The 11348-nt window shown below is 35.3% G+C and overlaps 2 protein-coding genes across 2 annotated transcripts in view; both read left to right on the top strand.

Moving 5' to 3' along the window:
- The first annotated feature begins 491 nt into the window (after positions 1-491).
- On the top strand, positions 492-1854 carry LOC105314371 (growth/differentiation factor 3-like). The gene is made up of 2 exons (XM_011408503.2): positions 492-826; positions 883-1854. The coding sequence occupies exons 1-2, from the start codon at positions 616-618 to the stop codon at positions 1710-1712; spliced, it is 1041 nt and encodes a 346-aa protein (XP_011406805.2). The 5' UTR covers positions 492-615; the 3' UTR covers positions 1713-1854.
- Positions 1855-2121: 267 nt separating this feature from the next.
- The window catches only part of LOC100633446 (transcription initiation factor TFIID subunit 1-like), an 11345-nt gene continuing 2118 nt past the window's right edge, over positions 2122-11348 (top strand). Inside the window, exons 1-32 of the mRNA XM_020002207.1 lie at positions 2122-2244; positions 2288-2366; positions 2987-3124; positions 3563-4362; positions 4503-4656; positions 4697-4857; positions 4977-5105; positions 5286-5585; positions 5696-5770; positions 6190-6369; positions 6671-6775; positions 6851-6936; positions 7007-7121; positions 7223-7370; positions 7812-7942; positions 8085-8168; positions 8218-8352; positions 8413-8547; positions 8620-8695; positions 8843-8951; positions 9005-9194; positions 9477-9543; positions 9599-9788; positions 9834-9893; positions 10005-10101; positions 10217-10297; positions 10358-10473; positions 10520-10572; positions 10642-10688; positions 10771-10812; positions 10859-10915; positions 10969-11061. Coding sequence (XP_019857766.1) covers positions 2170-2244; positions 2288-2366; positions 2987-3124; positions 3563-4362; positions 4503-4656; positions 4697-4857; positions 4977-5105; positions 5286-5585; positions 5696-5770; positions 6190-6369; positions 6671-6775; positions 6851-6936; positions 7007-7121; positions 7223-7370; positions 7812-7942; positions 8085-8168; positions 8218-8352; positions 8413-8547; positions 8620-8695; positions 8843-8951; positions 9005-9194; positions 9477-9543; positions 9599-9788; positions 9834-9893; positions 10005-10101; positions 10217-10297; positions 10358-10473; positions 10520-10572; positions 10642-10688; positions 10771-10812; positions 10859-10915; positions 10969-11061 — 4308 coding nt within the window. The 5' untranslated portion in view covers positions 2122-2169. The remainder of the gene's footprint in view (positions 2245-2287; positions 2367-2986; positions 3125-3562; positions 4363-4502; positions 4657-4696; positions 4858-4976; positions 5106-5285; positions 5586-5695; positions 5771-6189; positions 6370-6670; positions 6776-6850; positions 6937-7006; positions 7122-7222; positions 7371-7811; positions 7943-8084; positions 8169-8217; positions 8353-8412; positions 8548-8619; positions 8696-8842; positions 8952-9004; positions 9195-9476; positions 9544-9598; positions 9789-9833; positions 9894-10004; positions 10102-10216; positions 10298-10357; positions 10474-10519; positions 10573-10641; positions 10689-10770; positions 10813-10858; positions 10916-10968; positions 11062-11348) is intronic.

The raw sequence follows: 11348 nt of genomic DNA, 5'->3' as shown, positions 1-11348 counted from the left end.
TACACTATTCTTTCAATCATATGGTTGGAAAAAGAACCCGAACCTTTGGTATTATCCTTTTAAAGTGTGAGAATTAATACATGTACATGTACACCAAGTCAGAATTTCCTACAGCATTTTGGCATATTACCCACGGCAAAAAGTCTCTGTACTATAGTACAGGGTCATTGGCCAAATTTTTGTCAAAATGATTAGGAAAGAATTCTTCTTTTTTGATATATTATACATGTATTTATGTTGTGTAGAAAGTTTAAGATGAATCCAATCAAAATTGTATCTTTTACAAAATTTTTAATTTGCTCAAAAATTAAGCCAAAGTCCCTGTACTGTAGTACTGGGTCATTGGCCAAATTTCTCCAAAAATGACTAGGAGAGAATTCTCCATTTTTATAATTTTTTTGATATGCATACATGTACTCATGTTATGTAGTAAGTTCGAGCAGATTGAATTAGATTTTTAATGATTTTTTTAGTGCATTTATTAAGTATATTGCTGTTAATCATAAAGAAGGCGATGATTTTAATAATTATAATAACTCATGTGAACTGATGTTTAATGCTGGGTAGACATAATAAATTTATCTTCAGTTTGCGTAGAAGTCTATTTCAATTGAAATGAATGCTCTACTGTTTCTGTTATATTTTTGTTTATCAAGCACAACTGTGCAAGGAAAAAGAAGGCATGGGAACTCTGATGAAATGGAGTACATGATGGAACTGTATCATGTGTTAGAGTCAGTCCCAGTAGCAAAAGAAGTACTTGATAGTGGAACTCACCATTCATCAGTATTGAGTGCTAATACTGTACATAGCTACACTGGAAAAGGTACTGTGTATGTTATACTTATGCTTAATGTAGTGTTTTTTTCATAATAATGATAGGAGATATTGAGAGTAGCAGCTCTTCTGCAAAGTTTTACTATGTATTTGATGACATCAATAGCAAGACAGAAAGTATTGTTGCTTATCATTTAAGAATAAAGTTTAAAAAAGCTCATCATTATTGTTCATTTACCAGAAAAACTGGCATTCATGACAACTGCATTGGGAACTCTTCTTATCTGATGATGATCTCAAACTGTCATCATCAGCATCGCTCTTTACTAGTCAGTGTAAAATCTCTCATAACTGATGTAGATATGGAACAAGTATTGATAAGAGGGGAGTCTACCATCTGTTTGGCGATTAATATTTATCATTATGGGCAGCGAAAAACTGACAAATTAAAAAGCAAAGATATCCTTCAATATCTAGTTCACAGTCATTCTCCTGTTCTACTGGTGTACTCTTACGATAATGATACCCTATCCTTTCCTGACATTATTCCTTACACAAGTAATGCAGCAACTCACAATAACACGACAAAAAGAGAAGCCAACCCACTGAGGAAGTCCAGGTCAAAACACTGCCGCTTGGTAAGACACTATATTGACTTCAAACGAATTGGATTCAATAAGATTAAGTTTGTGTTACCGTCTGGCTACTATGCCAACTATTGCCATGGGCACTGCTTGTTCCCATTAAGCAGAAGAAAGGTGACACTTCATGCTCAGGTACAAAGTCTTGCTGCTCAACTGAGAGGCGATATACCTCCTCCTTGTTGCTCAGCTGTACGCCATCGCTCTTTGGTCATGTTGACTTACAATCAATCAAGGAATCTGGTTCTAAAGCGAAGGAAAAATATGGCTGTCACCAAGTGTGGATGCATTTGAAATTGAAAAAGAATTGAATTTATTATTAATCAACAATCATTATGATGATAAATAATTATTATGACAATTAAATACATGTAAAAATATTGAAATAAGTAGCAATGCTGTCATTATTTATGCAATGGAGTCAAATTAAGTTAAACAAATGGTCAAATAGCTAAAAGGAATTGCAAAGATTGTTATTTTTACATTGACTTACTAATAAACATTGAAGGGGTGAGTATGAGTGAAAGGAAATGATTGCTAGCTTGTGTTGTTTTAATAGTTTAACATTTAGGATCATCAGATTTAACGATAAGCTTAAGGGGAAAATGTTACACTAGAACATGTAATTGCATTGGAGCACTATGAATGGAAGAGGACAAAATCATCAAAAATTAAATCTAAATGTGGGCGTGACACCCACATGTTAAAAAGGCGTGGTTTTGTTAATTCTACCACCATACCATCGCATACCATGGAGTTCACAGCTTTCCTTTTTGGTAATATTAACGAAGAAGGCGAGCTTGAGGACGAAGGACTGTTAGGACGGGTCAGTTCACCCTCACATGTACTCATTTTTCTCTCAAATTTAGAATGAAATTGCCCAGTTGGGTAGGATGGGTGTGGTAGAGAATGTGGTTGAAGATGTTCAAGAAGATGATAAAGATGATGGTGAGATCATTGCATGTTTGATTGATACTGTTGTAAGCTTTCTGTGACATGAGTTTACTGCCGAAACTGATTTCTGTCAATTAACACGAATCTATGTCGTTTTATTATTTTATATTGTTATTATTATTGTTTTGTTATTTTATTGTGCATTTTTGTCTTGTATAACCACAGAATTGTTTTAGATATTAATTTTTAGACCAAGCAGCAAATATAAAAGTAATTGTCAAGTTCAGAGTAGTAGTAGAATTCTTGTTAATAAAATTTTGCACAATTTAAATTTTGACTGAATTTTAAAGTTAAATGACATATTTCTTAGTGTTGTATTGGCGATAATAATAATAATAATGATGATGATAATAATAATAATAATAATAATAATAATAATAATAATATAGTTTCCTTGTTTTATTTCTATTTTATTTTTTCCTCATAGGGCCTTCCCTCTCCTTTCCCTTTTTTGTTTTTCTCTATTATTAGCTCTAATTAGTTCTTGTTTTTGATAATAATAATAATAATAATGTTATTAGTGTTTGATATACATACATGTATACATTATGTATGTAATACACATTTTTAATATTCTCTTCTTCTTTCTCCTCATCTCTCATCTTTATCTTAAGATGATGAAAGCAGTTCTCCAGTTGCAGTTGCATCAGTCTCAAAAGCAGAGGATTATGCTGACATCAATGAATTAGCTGAGGATGAGTCCGAGAAGGAGAGACTCTACAATGTTGGAATGAAGTATCTTACTGAAAAATGTAAGACTTAGACATACTTACATTTGTAATTTTATTTATGCATACTATACATGTACATGTACATGTATCTGTTTTGCATTGTAATGCACATGCAAACCTTTGCACATGTACACGTACATGTATAATCAAGAGTACTTTGATTTTCTAATTATTAGTTGGGAGGTAACTGGAGTGAATTGAGCCCACATGTCACATTGATCCTTTTGTTTTGATAAAATTTGAGCAAATTCTAATTGTATATTTTGAGCATCCAGAGTTTTGATCAAAGGCTATAACTGACTAACTTAATTATTGTAAAAAAGACAAAATTTTAAACTAAAGCAATACTTAACTTAACTAAAATGAATAGGTAGTTTTTGCCCGAGGCTTAATGACTAGAATTTATTAGCTTCATGATACTAATGTACAGTACATGTACTTGTGTATTATTATGTGTAGCTCAATCCCAAGATGATTACGACGATTATGATGATGAAGAAGAAGATAGCAAAATGGATCAGTCTTCAAAAGAAAGTGGGAACGTTCCATCTCAAACTTCATCTGCTGATCAGCCAAACAAGACCACACCTGGTGACCCTATTCAAATAATAATAGAAGAGGTACCACCAAGTACATCATCTCCTGCCACCAGCGTATCCACAATCCCTTCAACTACTGAACTACATGCAGCTAGTTCTAGGCCTCCTCTCTCAACCCTCTCACCTAATACTGCTTCCTCTTCAGCACCAATGGCAGAGGAGCGTATGGATGTTGATCCTCGGCCGGTTGAGGAGCAAGAAACATTTCCATTGTTACCAGAAGGAATGACAAAGGAAGAACTACTGGAGAAAGTAACCAAGTTATTTCCTACTTTTAAACCGAACACTATCCTGAGGTTTTCAAGTCTGATACCTCCTAACCCGGCGTCAGTACCTAATCCATGGAAAGACTGTAAGAAACCAGCCAAGAGGAAGAGAAGGGTTCAAGAGGAGAAGGAGGAGGAGGAGGGAGAAGAGAGAGAGTTTAAACTGAACTATGGGCCAGTCCCTGATCCTGAGATGTGTGACGATCAGGAGAAGAGGTTTCTGTGTCCCGTTGGCAGTGTGGAGGAGGGAGAGAGAGGAGAGGGCTTGGGAGGAGAGAGGAGAGCGGTTGATAGTGAGACCAAGGAATGGAGATTTGGTCCTGCTAAGGTTTGGTATGACATGATTAATGTACCAGAAGATGGTCATGGACTGGACTACGGCTTTAAACTAAAGGTATGTTGATTTAAAGGGAGTTCATGAGACTTTTGGTCTCCCATATTCAGATTGGTCTCCCAAAATTTGAACCTACATGTAGATTTAAGAATGCTTATGCATGTACATGAATATAACTTACTGTATTTCTCTCCTTCTAGTCTTCATCAGTTGAGCAAGATGAAGGGTTACCTGGTTCAGATATTGATGATCCATTGCCTGATGATGCTTTCCTCATGGTCACCCAGCTACCTTGGGAGAATGACATACTCACTTATATACCACCCACTACTGGCCCTCATAAAACTGCCCAAGGTAAGAAATAAGTAATTAAATAATCACTATCTCTTTACAGGTGGTGTATGGACTACTGCTAGTGATAGTCGGCAGATGGGAGGGACATTTGGAGGCGTGGCTCCAGAACGGACTCTTGATTTACCAGAGTCAATGTTTCCAGTACAAAATAATGACCTCATATTCGGAAAATGGGAAGAAGATATAATATTTGATTCAAACGTAAGAAGAAAATATTTACATCGACTATAAGCAGCATCCATATGTTTGTTGTACTCTGTCATTTTGTGATGATAAATTTTTTATATATTTATTCGTCTCTCTGTCTCTCTTTTATACAGGCAGTTAAGTCAATACCCAAGCCAGTGTTGCCAAGGTTGGATCCTAATGATCCTAACATTATCATTGGATTACCTCCTGAGCCTCCTCCTCCTCCCTCTCTTGACAAAGACAGCAAAGATAACAAAAAAGTAATCAATTGAAACTTAAACTTACATTTGATTAGTTAGTGTCTGTTGTACATGCAAAACCAGCAAATTTGTGGTGTGAAGATTCATTCAAATGTTTGAATCACATCAATTCAATGTTTGAATCACATCAATTCAAATGTTTGAATCACATATTCAAATCATCCTTCATATTTCTTGTAGGATATGAAGAAGTCGTCCAAGTCCTGGAGCAAACAGACTAACAATAATAAAGGAGAAGGATCTTCAAAGGCTTCTGGCCCTGGCTACCAAGGCAACAAGGACCCATTCAACCTCTCCAATGACGAGTATTACAATCCAGGCCACGCCTCCTCTTCATCTCACGGTCTCCCAGGGATAGAGAGCAATAACATGGTACAACACTCCACACCAGCTCTGGACCTGTACATCCCTTGGCTACCAACCTACTGGTCTGCTAGTGCTCTCAGATACTTCCATAGACCCAGACTAAAGATTAACAAGGTTAGTACTAATGATGTATTAGTCAATGAGCATAATTGTACATGTACAGTACAATCTTTTACTGTATGGTTATTTTTTTCTTATTTTTTCCTATACATGTGTACATATAGTTAACTAATGGAGGGGACAGTACTGGTTGGCAGCCATTGAGCAATTTGAAGAAAAATATAGCAAAGAAAGATAAAGTATGTTACTTGTACAACAAGTATTGATGCATGTACTTATGTTGTGTACAAAATTTGAGATGATTCCGATCAAAATTAATTTTATTTGCAAATTTTTAAAGTTGCCTGAAAATTAGGCCAAAGTTCCTGTACCATGGTACAGGGTTGTTGGCCAAATTTTTCCAAAATTACTAGAAAAGAATTCTTTATTTTTATAGTTTTTTATGATGCATGTACATATTTTTATGTTGTGTAGAAGGTTTGAACTGATTCCGATCAAAATTGAATTTTTTACGATTTTTTAAAGTTGCTGTAAAATCGGCCCCACACACATGACTACATGGTATTTCTTATCATTCAGTATGGTTTCTGTCTTCCTTCTTTCTTTCTCTCTCCCCTCCCTATCCTTCCTGTCTCTCTCCCCCCCTCTCTCTCTCTAGGAGCGTGATAAAGAAAGAATCCAGTCTGGAGGTGGTGAGGTATTCTTCATGAGGTCCCCAGAGGACCTCTCCTCGTGTGATGGTCACCTCATACTAGCGGAATACTCAGAGGAGCACCCTCCACTGGTAATGGCTACTGGAATGGCAACTAAAATTAAAAATTATTATCGAAGACCAGAGGCAAGTTTTATTGATTTATTACTTGCACTTTAGTACAATTTTTGAATCTTCCATTACCTTAATACATGTACATGTACATGTACATGTAGTTACAGATTTTTAAACAACACATACTGTGCATATAGAATTATTTTGTATGCACATTGACCCTTTAAGCTTTTATGTAAGATCAACACAATAAAATTTAATGTATTAATCCTGTGATGTTACTTACTATGTACATGTACATGTATTTGAATGAAAATAACTTTTTGTTTTTTTTTACTCAACCAGTTTTATATTATTTTATTTTTATTTTTAGAAAGTTAAAGGTGCAGTTCCTCCAGAGTTTGAATACGGTGAAACAACCTATTTACAAAACACTTCATATTTCCTTGGTAACCTCAAACCTGGTCAGGCTTTACAGGTACTGTATACATGTACATGTACATGTACATGTAGGATTTAGTTACACATGTACATGTACATGTCTATTTTTCAGAGTTTTGAGTGTAATTTGTTTCGGGCGCCAGTATATCTTCACAATGTATCTGAAACTGATTTTCTAATTATAAGATCTGATAATAAGTGAGTTCATTCATTCTTTGATCTTGTGCCTTTATAAATACAATCTCCTCTTTCTCTATACACTTTTAAGGTATTATATTCGTGAATTGTTTGATTTGTTTGTCGTTGGTCAAGAGTGTCCTAAAATTGAAGTCCCAGCCCCTAATTCAAAGACAGTTAACCAGTTCCAGAAGGATTTCTTACAAGTACATGAGTATTACAATAGAATTAATTTTTATCACTTTCTCGTGTTTTTTTTTCTTTTTGTTATTTTTTTCTTCATTTCTCTCTTTCATTCTATCCCCAGGTCTACTTGTACAGGTTGTTTCAAGACAGTGATGATGATCCTAAGAAGATAAAGATGGAGATGGTCAGGAAAGCATTCCCTTCCTCTGTCATGTCTGAGAGTGTCATTAGGAAAGTCCTTAAGCAGTTTGCTGACTTTAAAAGAGAAGGTACTGTACATATACATGTACACTGTTGATATTATGCCATGGATTAAGGATTAATTCATAATTATGAATCCTCGGAGAGCATCACCTGATCGGTTGAGATATACTCTCTATCTTAATCTATGGATTAATCTGGATCTTATGTTGATTTATACATGTAGCATACATGTACATATGTACATCATTAAGCACATACACTTGTATATTGTAGATGGTGTACTATTTCCATGCATGTACACACTTTTCATAGCAGCGTGAAGCATTACACTGTATGTGTCAGACCAGTCGATGGAATTACATGTACATTCATTGTTATCTTGCAATTAGAATTTTGATTGTACTAATAGCCATTGTTACTTGTTTTAAGCTGCAGTTTGATGATTTGTTTATTTTTGTTGAAAAACTGTACATTTTTTTCCTCTTTTTTATACTTTGCCACTCCAGGTTATGAGAGTGGTTCCTGGGTATTAAGATCTGATGTTAGACTACCAACTGAGGAAGAAATAAGAGCAATGGTGACACCTGAACAAGCTTGTGCTTTCTTTAGTATGCTGGCTGCTGAGCAGAGACTAAAGGTAATAGTAAGGGGAGAGCACTTAGCAGGAATTGTACTAAATGAATACATAGATATTTGTCTACATGTACATGTACACATACTTGTAGTTATAATTAAAATTAAGAAGTATGCCAATTTTTGATATGATGAATTTATCATAGGATGCTGGTTATGGTGGTAAGTCACTGTTTGCTGTAGAAGAAGAAGAGGAAGGAGAAGAAACAAATCAAAAGATTGATGATGAGGTAACAATCCATGTACATGTACATACTTTTAATGTACTTCTCTCATTAGGTACGAGCTGCTCCATGGAACACAACTCATCATTTCATTAATGCAATGAAAGGAAAATATCAACTATCAGTGAGTGGACCTGCTGATCCCACTGGCTGTGGGGAAGGATTCTCTTACACTAGACTCAATCCTAAGGTACATGTACAGTACATTAAACTATTGATTATTCCACATCATTCTTTGTTGTAATAATAGGAAGCAGGTCATCCCAGCACTGTATCTCCTAGCAAGAGGCCAAAGACTGTAATGGGAACTGAAGCTGATCTAAGGAAACTCAAACTAAGCAAAGCAAGGAATGTACTGAGAAACTTTGGAGTACCAGAGGAAGAAGTAATTTACAGTTTTATAATTGTTCAAATGCATGTACATGTACATGTACATGATTTAACTCTTCCTTCTCAGATTGCTAAGTTATCAAGATGGAAAGTGGTTGATCTTGTTAGAAGTATTTCAACTGAAGCAGCAAGATCTGGAGGAGGTACATACTAGTTAATAATTTTTAAATAATTATTCTTACCAGTTAATAATTTAAAAATAATTATGTAATAAACTTACCGTTTGTCATCATCCTCCACCACCAATTTGTTTTTTTCTGTCATTTACTGTATATCTTTTTTATCTCCAGCTGTTGATGTTAGTAGTTTGATGTTTGCTCGAGGCAGTAGATGCTCCCAGTCTGAGGCTCAAGAGAGGTACAAGGAAGAATGCCAAAGAGTGTTTGACATTCAAAATAAGTTAGTGTATAGATCTACCGGGTTTACTGAGTTATCCTGAGTTATACTGATAGGGTACTGTGTTCCAACGAGGTGTTGTCAACGGATGATGAGAGCAGTGAGAGTGAGGGAGAGAGTGATGATGAATTGGGACGGAATCTCGAGTCTCTCCTCTCGTCAAAGAAAACGGCACTGGACCTGACACACGAGCAGGAGGAGATGGAGAGACAAGAACTGAGGAGATTATTACTGGATGAATCGAATGTAAGAAAAGAAAGAAAGAAAGAAAGAGTTTGTAGTGAGAGAGTGGGAGCCCTGCTGTTACATGCACATGTATGATTATGATTGGTTTGAATGTGGCATTCTACTATGGTGTTATTGGTCTACAGTTAGGCCCTCCCTTTCTCATCTCCTTTTGATAGTAATAATAACAGTATGAAATTGGAATATAAATTTAATATGTGAATGATTTATAATATGTACATGTACACACATACATGTATATCATCATAAGAACACAAACATTGATATGTATGATTGAAATAGGTTGGGCCCTCTTCTAGTAAAGGAGCTACTGACAGTGGAGGAGGAGGAGGGGACCATTCAGAAAGAGGTTAGCATGATTAGTGATTAATCATGTATCTCATATCTCATACATTTTCCTGTAGCCACTCCTTCTCTTGATGTAGACGATGCTTCATCAGTCCTCAGCTTCTCAAGTGGGCGGAGACTCTTGATATCAAGAACCTTCAGAGATGAGGGAGGGAGAGAATACGTGAGACATGAAGTAGTAAAGAATCAAGGAGTCATTGATGCTTATGTGAGGATAATGAGTGGATCAAAGGATAAAGATATCAGGTGACATACCATCATGTGACTGTCACCTGATTGGTGTCATTGTAGGATGGAGTTTGCTGAGAAAGATGAGAAAACTCGTGAAGACATGAGGAAAGAAGTGAAAAGGTGCATGTACATTTATGCTACATGTACAATGTACATGTACATAATATAAATTAATATTAATTTTATTTTAATTTATTTCCTTTTTCTTTCTACATGTGTATTTCTTAATAGATTACAGTCAGCTATTAGGCAGCTAGATAGAGCTGAAGAGAGAGCTAAACAAAAGCCTCAGAAACCAAAAAAGAATAAAGAATTCACCGCCATGCATGTTAGTATAATAATGTTAACATGTACATGTATGTAACACCTTATGTACATGACTCATGTATCTTGATCTTCATTTATTTTGATCTTCATCTATCTTTTGTCTGTCTTTTCTTTAGTTAACATGTAGTGCTTGTGGTCAGAAAGGTCACATGAAAACTAATAAAAACTGTCCAAAATACAAGAATCAACCTGTTCAGGTACAATGTACATGTACATGTATTATAATACATGTACATGTATACTAATGTACATATTAGGTTGCTCCTACTGATGACGAGTTAGCAGCTGCTACCAGTGAGGTACCGCTAGTTCAAGATGATCTCGTTAAAGTTGAAGGGACTAAAGTTGTACTTAAGAAAGATTTACTTGAACAGTAAGAGAGAAAGTGAGAGATAATGAGATATCACTTATTATTACAGTGCTGAAGATGTTAGGAGAAGATCATTAGTACTGAAATTCCCTAAAGAAAAGAGTAATGAGCTTAATGTGAATTCTGTAATCTAAACCCCCTCTCTCTCTTTCTTTTTCTTATCTTAATTAGTTCGTAAAAGAAAGAAGCAAGGAGATGAACAATTAGATTATTTAGAGGTAAAACCTAATTTACATGTATAAAGCACCTGAACATACATGTACATGTACATGTACATGTGTATGTATTGTTTATTTATAGAAAAAAGCTAAAGCTGGAAAGAGAAGACGGACCAACCCAGAGGTACTAGTACAGTATTGCTATACTTAACTTTTATTGCTTTCCTTAGGTGCCATTTGCTGCTGCTTTAGAGAAGATTGTTAATAAACTGAGTGCTGTTCAAGAGGTGAGAGAGAAAGAATAGAATGGTGGGAAGAATAATGTTTCTTCTTTTTTTAGTATTGGCCTTTTTGCAAACCAGTTTCCTCAAAAGATGTGCCTGACTATTATAATTTGATAAAGTTTCCAATGGATCTTCAAACCATGAAAGATGTAAAGGAGAGAGAGAGAGAGAGAAAGAGAAAGAGAGAGGGAGGGAAAGAGAAAGAGAGAGGGAGGGAAAGAGAAAGAGAGAGGGTAATGGTTAATGCAAAAAAAAAATTAAAGTACCCATAATTTATTCATCAAACAATGTAATAATAACTACATCAGCCACACGCATAATAGCCACACCTAGCAAATAATTAGACATGGTCAATCTCAAGAAGCACATAATATTTACATCCCAAATTTTTATTGCATTTTCTGATACATATTGATGTCCTTATGCTGTGTAGTAA

This window comes from Amphimedon queenslandica, unplaced genomic scaffold, assembly GCF_000090795.2.
Source record: "Amphimedon queenslandica unplaced genomic scaffold, v1.1 AMPQUscaffold_12962, whole genome shotgun sequence".
Lineage (NCBI taxonomy): Eukaryota > Metazoa > Porifera > Demospongiae > Haplosclerida > Niphatidae > Amphimedon > Amphimedon queenslandica.
The sequence above is the reverse complement of the archived record's forward strand: the minus strand, read 5'-3'. Positions and strand labels throughout refer to the sequence as shown.